Genomic DNA, 9798 nt, shown 5'->3' with positions numbered 1-9798 from the left:
TTTGGGGAATAGCCCCTCTGATGGCACACATTGTAGGCTTGGCTGATTTTCATCAAACCAACTTGGATTCTGGCTTTTGTTTTTTCCTGACTCCTGTGTACACCGGTCTCAGTCCTTCTCTGTAATGGAAACACCTCAGCCATGCTGAGCTCTGCGAGGTGCCACCACTGGCAATGGGCTGTGCTGTGCAGCATGGAGAGACTGTGATTCCACCTCCCTGTCCTTCCTGGACACTCAGAGGCACAACAAGCAACCTGCATTACAGGTGCTCCTTGCTCTGGAACTGCAGCTGGATTCAGTCACTGCCCAGACAGAGAGAAGTGATGTTGTGTCTTCTTTGGGTCTGACACCCCAAACTGAATGAGGAGTTTCTCAGTCTGTGTTCTCTTTTGCAAAGCTAGGAGATCCAGAAGCAGAGGCAGGAGGTCTTCCAGGCTGATCTTCTCAAGAATTGTGGTTTCCCCATCCATAGAAGTGTCCAAGGCCAGGTTGGATGGAGCTCTGAGCAAGGTAGGGGTTGGAACAAGATGAACTTTAAGGTGCCTTCCAATCCAAACCAGTCTGTTTCCATTATTAGGCCCCCTTCACATGGGGAAGCATCACAAGTGAGAGTTACAGGCATGCAGGCTCTCTAGGAGCTGTTCTGATGAAATCAATGTCTCAGTTCCTTCCCCAGCCTTGGTGCAAGCTCTGTGTGCTCCAGCACTGCCTCTGTCCTGTGGCTGCTGGGTCACGCAGGGGTTCCTGTGCAAGGCAGTGACTCACCAGCTTCAGCAAACAATGTATTTGTGGAATGTGCAGCAAAAAAGATCTTAAAGATGTTTTCAGATTATTCTTTCCACCATTTTTCCTTGCAATTTATATGAATTATTTTTTTCCCAGCAGAATGGCTGGGAAAATTCAACTTGCTGTTAAATTCGTGCCACATTACCTGTCATTCTTCCTTTCCACTCAGACAACCTTTCAGACCTGGACAGGTGACTGACTTGCTGTGTAAAAGGACTGTCAGGTGAACCCCAAGGATTGGTACCTGCACCCTGGATCCCTCCTGCACCTGGTGTGTCCTGAGCTTCTCAAGGACTTTTGGAACCTCCTTGTGGTGCTCCCCATGGTCATCTCCACAAGTCCTGTGCTGTGAAAGTGCCAGCACCTCAGGAATGCTCCCCACTCCGATCCATCAATCTCTCCCCTCTGATCCATAGCTCATAACCAAATAGTTTTTATAGATAGTTCTTGCACATGAAATAGGACTTGGTTTTGTTTAATCTTGAAATAGTTTGTGTCATGTTCCTCAGCCTCTGTTTGCAGACAGACTTGGGGAACTGCTTGAAATGACCCCTGAGGGAAATAAAGCCTCTCTCCAGGGTAAGAGCTGTTCATCTCCATGTGGCACTGGGTTAACTGTGACCTTGAAACCACCCTAGGTATAGACAATCCTGTTTTTATGGCTCTCACCACTTGTCTTGCTCAAGAATTTAGCTAACTTTTCTTTTTGGCTGGAGCTCACAAATAATTTTCTTTTAAAATAAGCAAGTACAAGACGTGTTGTCAGTCCAGCTACATTGTGGCTGTCTTATGCTCTGTAATACATTGCTTGAGATCACAGAGGCTGTATATGCACTGTCTGCATCGTGCTACTTCTATTATAATAATGTTCAGGAGCACGAAGATGACTCAGATGTGTTTTTGCAAACACAGATTCTCTGTAACACCTCCTTGCTAAGAGATCTTTAATGATCCCACCAGTAAATTGCCAGAGTAGTGAATCATATTTGATTTTAGATGTTATTCTTGTCGCTTTAGGGGATTCCAAATAATTCTTTTGGGTTTTGTGAACAATCACATAGACATTCTGGCTTTATCCACATTGCTGTGTGCCAGCAGAGCAATATGAAGTTAACCAGCACTGACTTTTTAAACTGGTGGCTGGGTTTGATCTGCTAACTTGAAAGTTTTCTGCTAGTGCCCTGTCCCATGCAGTGTCTGTAGGATTTTGTCCTTGGACAGATTAAGATGTGTGTTGTGAAACTGCCCCTTGTGACAGAAGCATTCACCTTCTTTGAATGCCCTTCAAGCTGCTCTTCCCACTTGACCTCTGAGCGTGGATGTGGGAGGGATTTTGTGATGCTCACAAACTCCTCAGTAAGTCTCCATTGAAATGGTAATTTCTAGAGCATACTTCAGGCTCATCTCAGCTTTAGATAAAAATTAAATGTGGATTGCCTCATTCCGCATATTGAATACTAAGGGATGCACTCATTTGTTCTCTCTGCAGACACAGGATGCTCTGCCAATTTCCTTAATCCAGGCACAGAAGCAGTCAGCAATTGTTTCCATTCACTTTTGATTCCATCTATAAAAGGAAATACCTGCAATCACTAGAGGCTTTTCAGAGCAGGGATTTTGTAGAACTTGTCCAATTTCAACAAACTTTTTTCTGCTGGCTTAATGGGCACTATCTGGCTTCACATCAGGGTGTCGGTTTTAGCTCCCATTGTGCTGCCATGTGTTTTTTATTGCAGAGATCATCAGTTATTTTAGGATTTCCCCATCTCTCCTAGGCTCTCTACTAACCTGTCAAAAAAAGCCTAACCCCCACCTCTGAAATATTTTAAACTTTTCTTTATAAGTGGATTGCTCGCTGGGCTGATATCACATATTTAATATCAATTTTCACAGACTTTCATGACTCTTCACACTTTATTCTGCCTTCCTCTAGACCGATATCCCACCCTTGTCTCATTTTTGCCACTTCTCTGTCTACGTGGTGTTGATAATACCCAGCAGCCCTATGGCTGGATCAGCAGTAACATTTCTTTGTTATCTCCAGGAAGACAGGAGGAGATACATGAATGCATGAGCATTTATCAGAATAAATGAAGGCGGGGAGCTTTATTAGAAGGCTCACAGATGACTTAAATTAATATTGCCCACTGTGAGGTTTTGCAAAGCTTTTTTTCTTTTTTTTTCCTGAAACAATAGTCTGCACTGGGAATTTAGCATTGAGATGTTGTCTGCACCAGAGATTCAGGCATGACCAGGGCAGGGAGCAGCTCTAAGCCAACTCAGGGTGTTTGTGCCTCTCCTTTTTGCTTCCCCTGTATCTTCTCCCACTGGGAGGGTGGGCAGAGGTAGAATTTCTGTGACCACAACTCTGATTACTCTGTGAATCTCCTTGTGCCTGGCCATATTCCAATAAAAGTCCAACCAGATGGATAAAACCTGGATATTTGTTCCCAAGAGCTTGTCCAGAGATAAACCTGTGCTTACCTGGCTTAAGAAAACCTCTGCCACAGCTGAGCTCTTCTCCAGTATTTGCCAGAGTGAAGCTGGAAGCATGGCAGGAGTGCAAAGGCAGAGTCACCATCTCTAACCAGTACATTTGAATTATGGGATATGGAGCATGAAACTGGGCTCAGAATTGCACAAAATATTTTGTTGTTTTGTTTTTTGGGTTTTTTTTCTTGGCAATTTGACCTGAACTAATCAGAGGCAATCAAGTCGAGTGACACTGATGAAACCCACACTTCTCTTTAATTTCTAGCCCAAATTATATCTGTCTTTACTTCTTTTTTCTTGGTTCTTTTTTTTTTTTTGGCATCTTAAAAAAAATAATTTCAAGAAGAGCAGTTCATGCAGACTGTGTGTAGAAACAAGGCAGTGACTAAGTTTCACTTCCCTTCTCATTCTCTGAGCTCTCAGAGATGTGCAGTGAGAAGAAGGAGTGGCGAAACACAACTCCTGGCACTGCAGAAGGTTTCTGTCTCCAGGTTTCTCTCTCCATGCTCCTTTCTCCTGCACTCCTGGCCTCCTGAAGATGCCCAGGAGAGGAGCCCTTCCTGAGGGGACACTCCTGGTGCTGCTGCAGCTGGCATTTGTCCCATCCCCACTGGCAGGCTGCCTCCTCGATCCCTGTTTGGAGGTATGTGAGCTCCAAGTGAGCACCAAATCCTTCTGTTTCTCTGGTGCAACTTTCCCCTTTGCTTGGGGGATTTGTGCCTCAATCCTTGTAGTTATCTTAGGAAAGCCCAGCTTTCTTTCCCAAGGTTGTTATCAAGGTGATGGAAGTATTTGAAGTAAATTCTGGTCTTGAAAACATCTGAGAAACAGAACCAGCAGCAAGAACTTTTTTTTCTCTTTGGCTTTCTGTACCTCTGAGGGTGCTGCAGTGCAGTTATTCTAATATAGATTATATTTCCCTTGGAAAAGATCCAAACTTTGTCTAATTTCTACAAAACACAGATTTTTTTTTTTGCCTGGTTTGTGAAGTAGAGTGATTTAATCATGTACCTGACACTGACCAGCTGCCTTTTACAATGTTTTGCTGACAATTATATGCTTGCAGAACAACTTTGGCTCAAGCTGCCTGGTTATGTGCAGGGGAAGAGATCTGAGAGCTGTTCCTGGACATGCAGTGCATCCATGAGAGTTTATCCTGCTGGCTGTCTCAAAGGTTGCTGCTGGTTCATCTGTAACCTCCAGGAATGCTGTCTTGTAGTTTTTTCCCCAGCCTCAATCAGGAAAAAAAATAAAATAAATTCAGCTCTTCCTGGGGAGTGGGACTGGTTCTATTAAAAGTGAGGAAAATGCTTAGGATATGTAAGTTTATTTCTTAAAACTCAGGGCAGCTCCTTTAGAAATGAAACTGCAAGGGGGGGTCATCGTGCTCCTGCTTTCCTGACAGTGACGTTTTCTGGCACTTCAAGAAGAGCAGATGTTGACCATGATGGAACTGTGTTCCAGGTCACCCCTAATACAACTTTCAGATGCACTGGACTGAACATGTCTGGAGTTCCTGATGGAGTCCCAAACACAACCCAGAACTTGGACCTCAGTTTCAGTAATCTGAAATCACTGGGGCCAAATTATTTTGCATCAGTCCCTGAGCTGCAGCTTCTGGATCTGTCAAGGTAATGGGATCTATTATGTGAATACTGGTTAATATTTCTTTGCCACCTGGGCTACAATGGTGGCTCATTTTGGGCTTTTTATTTTTTTTTTTTGTTTGTGTTTTTTTTGTTTGTTTTGTTTAGTTTTTGGTGGGGTTTTTTTTTGTTTGTTTTTTGGGTTTTCTTTGTTTGTTTTTGTTTTTGTTTCTTTTTTTCTTGTGATTTTGTCCCTCTGACTATCATTTTGCATGTCCCCACGGTGAAATGATGTGCAGCTTTTAGTCCAGTCACTGAGTGCACACCCTCCACTCAGATCTGGGTCTGTCAGTCTGATTTGTAGGTTGGGATGTGAGGAGGAGAAGGAAGATGTTTCACTTGTCTATCAACAAGAAAAAATGTCAGACTTTTCATTGTTACAAAAACTCTGAAATGGAACACCTTGGGTGAGCTGTTTTTCTAATCACAGTTTAAAAAAAATAACAAGAAGGTACATTCATTTTCTGAAAGGCTGTTCTAAAATATCAACATATTCTCTTTTCCCTTCTCCTCACATATCTGGGGGAGGAAATAGTGGAGGCCTATTAGCAAATTTGAATTGATGTATAATTTCCCTTGACTTCAGACAGCAGTTTCTCTGGGTAAATTGTTTCGCTGAGAAATGTCACTCAGTCCCATCACAGCTTTAGCTCCAAAGTGGCTGAGTGGCAGAGCACATTTGCTGTGAGCCACTGGTTGGATTATTAAACTAATTTTGCTGGGATTTACTGCAGAATGGATTTGGGTCTCAAATTCTGGATCTTCCCACATCAAACAAACCTTAGGGGTCACCCTCGTTATCCCCTCTTCTTTTTCTCCTTCAGAGCCAGCACAGCCTGGGGTCTGCTCCCTCTGAGCCATCAGCAGGTATCAGCTGCTGACAGAGTTGTGAGCTCTGCCCCAGCTGCACTGCTCTGGGGGCAGTGGGGCTGCCCAGATGTGGCTGAGGTGCCATTCTGAGGGCTGGGGGCTGCAAGGTGCGGGGGAATGCTGGCTCTGGCTGGTTCCTCCATCAGTGATGGCCATCACAATGCCACTTTGGACTAAACTGAAAGCTAGGATTCTTCTGTCCTGCTGCCTGCATGAAATTTTGATCTTCACTAGGTGTCCAGGTCTCTTGCTTTGAATTTAAGATTGGAGAGTGAGGAGAGAAGGAGGTGAGAGGAGGTCTCCTGCTGGAGGAGGAGATCCCTTTGTGCATCCAGGGGTGTTGGCTCTGTCCAGACAGCAAAACCAAACCAGCCCCCGGCGTGAGGCTGAGACTGAAGATGTCACAGCAGCACTCAGTCAACAAGGAAGGGACAGTGTTCCATGAACTCAAATTTTCTTTTTATGCCCAACAGGTGCCACCTCCATACAATAGGAAATAACTCCTTTATGGATCTCCATAGACTTTCCACCTTGATTTTAACTGCCAATTCCCTCCAGCACCTGGGAAAAACAGCTTTCTATGGCTTAATATCTCTGAAGAAACTGGTTCTGGTGGAAACAAACAGAAGCTCTCTGACTGAGCTGCCCATTGGCCACTTGCATACTCTGCAGGAACTGAATTTAGGCCACAACAGCATTACTTCACTGAAGCTTCCCAAGTATTTCACCAACATGACCTCTCTCAGGCACCTGAGCTTCTTCTCTAACAAGATCACATCTATCTCCAGAGGAGACCTTGATGCCCTGAGGGAAAGGAACAGCCTCAACCTGACTCTGGTGCTTTCCTTGAACAATATAAAATCCATCGAGCCAGGGGCCTTTGCAGGGATTCACCTTGCTGAGCTGGCTCTCAGGTCTGCTTTTGAGAACTTCATGATGCAAACTTCTCTGCAAGGCCTGGCTGGTTTGCAGGTCAGCAGGCTCATACTGGGGGATTTCAGTGACAATGAGAGACTGCAGGACTTCGAGGGGGGGGTCTTGAGTGGACTGTGCCAGGTACAAATGGATGAGTTTGTCTTAATCTGCCTCAAGGGGGTTGAGGATGACACAGACAATCTCTTTAACTGCATAGGCAACGTCTCCATTATTCGCTTCGTGGACCTCAGACTTGAGGAGATACCACAGGTTGCTGTGAGGTCTAAAGTGAAACAGCTGGAATGCAAGAAATGCAGTTTTGAGGATGTGCCTTCCCAGAAGCTGTCACTTTTCAAGGAGCTGAGAGTGCTTCGTATTACCCAGAACAAGGACCTCAAAGCCTTCGAGCAGAATTTTGAGGGTCTCAGAAACCTGGAGGTCATGGATTTGAGTGAGAATAGCCTCACCTTCAGCAAATGCTGTTCCCCTCAGTTTCAAAACTGTCCAAATTTGAAACACTTGAACTTAAGCTTCAATTTCAATATCAGATTGACTGGAGATTTCACTAATGTGAATAACTTGTTATATTTGGACCTTCAGCACACAACTTTATTTGGTCCTGGCTCCTACCCTGTCTTTCTGTCCCTTCAGAGACTGATTTATCTTGATATTTCCTATACCAAAACTGAAGTTAAATCCCAGTGCACATTTTGTGGCTTAAACTCTTTGCAAGTTCTCAAGATGGCAGGAAACTCCTTTGAGGACAATAAACTGGCAAACAACTTCAAAAACCTAAGTCACCTCCACATCTTGGATATTTCAAGCTGCAAATTGGAACACGTGGATCAAAGTAGTTTTGATGCCCTCTCTGAGCTAGAAGAGCTAAACATCAGTAACAATAAGCTCCTGACCTTTGGTCCTGAAGTCTACCGGCCGCTCCAAGCCCTCCGAGTGCTGGATTTCAGCAGGAACCAGCTGACTGTTCTGTTGGACTCAGCCCGGGAGATCCTGCCTGACAGCCTGGTCCTGTTGGATATCTCTCAAAACCTGTTTGACTGTTCCTGTGTGTACCTGGACTTTCTGGAATGGATCAAGGAGAAGCAGGAGCTGCTGCAGAACAAGGAGCTGATGCTGTGCCACACTCCCTCGTACGTGGCGAATGTGAGCCTGCCAAGCTTTGATCTGTCCTCCTGCCATGTCAATGCAGCCAAAGTTGCCTCCTCAGTGGTTGTGTTGCTCTGCATAGTGGTGCTCCTCCTGCTAATTTACAAGTACTACTTCCAGCTCTACTACTCCGTGGTGCTGCTCAGTGGGTGCAAACACTCGGCAGAAAGAGGTGACACCTACGATGCCTTTGTGATCCACTCCAGCAAAGACCAGGAATGGGTGACAAAGGAGCTGGTGGAGCCCTTGGAAGGAGGAGCACCACCCTTCCACCTGTGTCTGTACTACAGGGACTTCCTGCCTGGGGTACCCATCGTGACCAATATCATCCAGGAGGGTTTTCTCAGTAGCAGGAACGTCATTGCGGTCATCTCCACTGACTTCCTGGAGAGCAAGTGGTGCAGCTTTGAGTTTGACATTGCCCAGTCCTGGCAGCTGGTGGAGGGAAAGACTGGGATCATCATGATTGTGCTGGAAGATGTGAATAAGGCCCTGCTGAGGCAGAGGCTGGGCTTGTCTCGGTACCTGAGAAGGAACACCTACCTGGAGTGGAAAGACAAGGAAATAAATAAGCACATCTTCTGGAGGCAGCTGACAGGAGTGCTGCTGAAAGGCAAAAACTGGAATCATGAGGAGGTAAAACTCATGTGAAGAAAAGAAGGGTTCTTCCTCCCGTCTCTACCATCCTGGATGGTGCTCAGAAGCTGGTTCTTCTCATGCTGTTCAGAGACAGAGGGAGTGGATGGAGGTACTGCCAAAGCACTACAGAAATTCCTGCCTTGCTGGTCACCTTTTCTCAAGGAAATTTGCAAGTTAAGGAGGGACAAGGGCTGCCTGAGCTCTGTGTTTGCCCATGGCTCTCACCCACAGGTGGCCCGGCAATACCTCAGGTTTGCTGGGTGTAGGAACAGACCAATGCTCTTACTGTCACCTGGCTGCTTCTGAAACTGGATTTGGGTCCTGAGACCATTTACCCAGAGGAACTTCACAGTCTGTTGCTTTGAGTGGATGCCAGAATCTCAAAGACAGAGTAAATGTGGGATGTTTGGCTCTAAAAACTTTGTGAAACAAAAACAAGGTTTGGATTCCAAAAGTCTTGTGCCTGCCTCTGTGGGCATCATGACTCAGGGGACAAACCCTCCAGAGAGCCATGGGGCATCCTACAGCCCAGCTGGCAGCTGCTCAGGGAACCTGAGTAGTTTTGTCATCAGGGAGGGAGGTTCCTGTGGTTGGGAAATTTGCCCAACATGTTTCTTCCAGTTTTCTTCAGACCAAGACCAAATATTGATACCATCACCTGAAAATCTTACTTGTATCCAGGTTGCATAGTATTTGAGAGGGCATTTTAGAGTTTTCTTGGGGGGACAAGGAATATGTAACATTTTTAAACCGAAATATTCCTTTGCACCCACTGCTTCTCCTCATCCAGTGTTCGTGGATATGCTCTGGGACTGCTCTAAGCAAGCAAAATTGAGCCTGAATGAAGGGTTTCAGTGTTTACAGCCATCCAGCCCTAGATTAAGATTTTTCATTCTCTGGACTAGCCTTGATTCACTGTTGGAAGGTGCTGCAAGAGCCTCCAGGGTTTGAAATGGAGTTCGGATCTGCCTGTCTGCTCAGCCTTCCCCAGAGGACACCTGGAACAGGACTGGGTGGGGGAGTTCTGCTTTTGTTTCATGGAGAAAGTGTCTGACATATTGCAGGGAGAAGTGATAGAGGGGAAAAGTCTGAGTTAGCTGAACTGAGTATGTCCCAGCACTGCTCTGAATCAAGGGAAGGAAAATCTAAATGCCATGGAATCATACCACAGCACTCCATTGACGTGTGGGATATTGGACAAGGAGGGAGCATTGCTCTCTTTTTACCAAAGGTTTGGCTGGGATTCATCACCTAATTACTCTGGTTTTAATCTTGCAAACCCTTC

At 45.5% G+C, this 9798-nt stretch overlaps 1 protein-coding gene across 1 annotated transcript; it reads left to right on the top strand.

The window, feature by feature from the left end:
- Positions 1-3808: 3808 nt before the first annotated feature.
- Positions 3809-8525, top strand: TLR4 (toll like receptor 4). Its single transcript, XM_062505650.1, has 3 exons — positions 3809-3922; positions 4744-4910; positions 6269-8525. The coding sequence occupies exons 1-3, from the start codon at positions 3818-3820 to the stop codon at positions 8523-8525; spliced, it is 2529 nt and encodes an 842-aa protein (XP_062361634.1). The 5' UTR covers positions 3809-3817.
- The last annotated feature ends 1273 nt before the right edge of the window (positions 8526-9798 follow it).

Source organism: Cinclus cinclus, chromosome 19 (assembly GCF_963662255.1).
Source record: "Cinclus cinclus chromosome 19, bCinCin1.1, whole genome shotgun sequence".
Classification (NCBI taxonomy): domain Eukaryota; kingdom Metazoa; phylum Chordata; class Aves; order Passeriformes; family Cinclidae; genus Cinclus; species Cinclus cinclus.
Note: the sequence above shows the minus strand (reverse complement) of the source record. Positions and strands in the feature narration are given on the sequence as shown.

What these genes read in the sequence shown, in the direction of transcription:
- TLR4 (XM_062505650.1), top strand. Translation starts at nt 3,818, where the DNA reads ATGCCCAGGAGAGGAGCCCTTCCTGAGGGGACACTCCTGGTGCTGCTG. An exon ending in TCCTCGATCCCTGTTTGGAG is followed by an intron (nt 3,923 to 4,743) that starts GTATGTGAGCTC and finishes ACTGTGTTCCAG; the next exon opens with GTCACCCCTAATACAACTTT. An exon ending in CAGCTTCTGGATCTGTCAAG is followed by an intron (nt 4,911 to 6,268) that starts GTAATGGGATCT and finishes TATGCCCAACAG; the next exon opens with GTGCCACCTCCATACAATAG.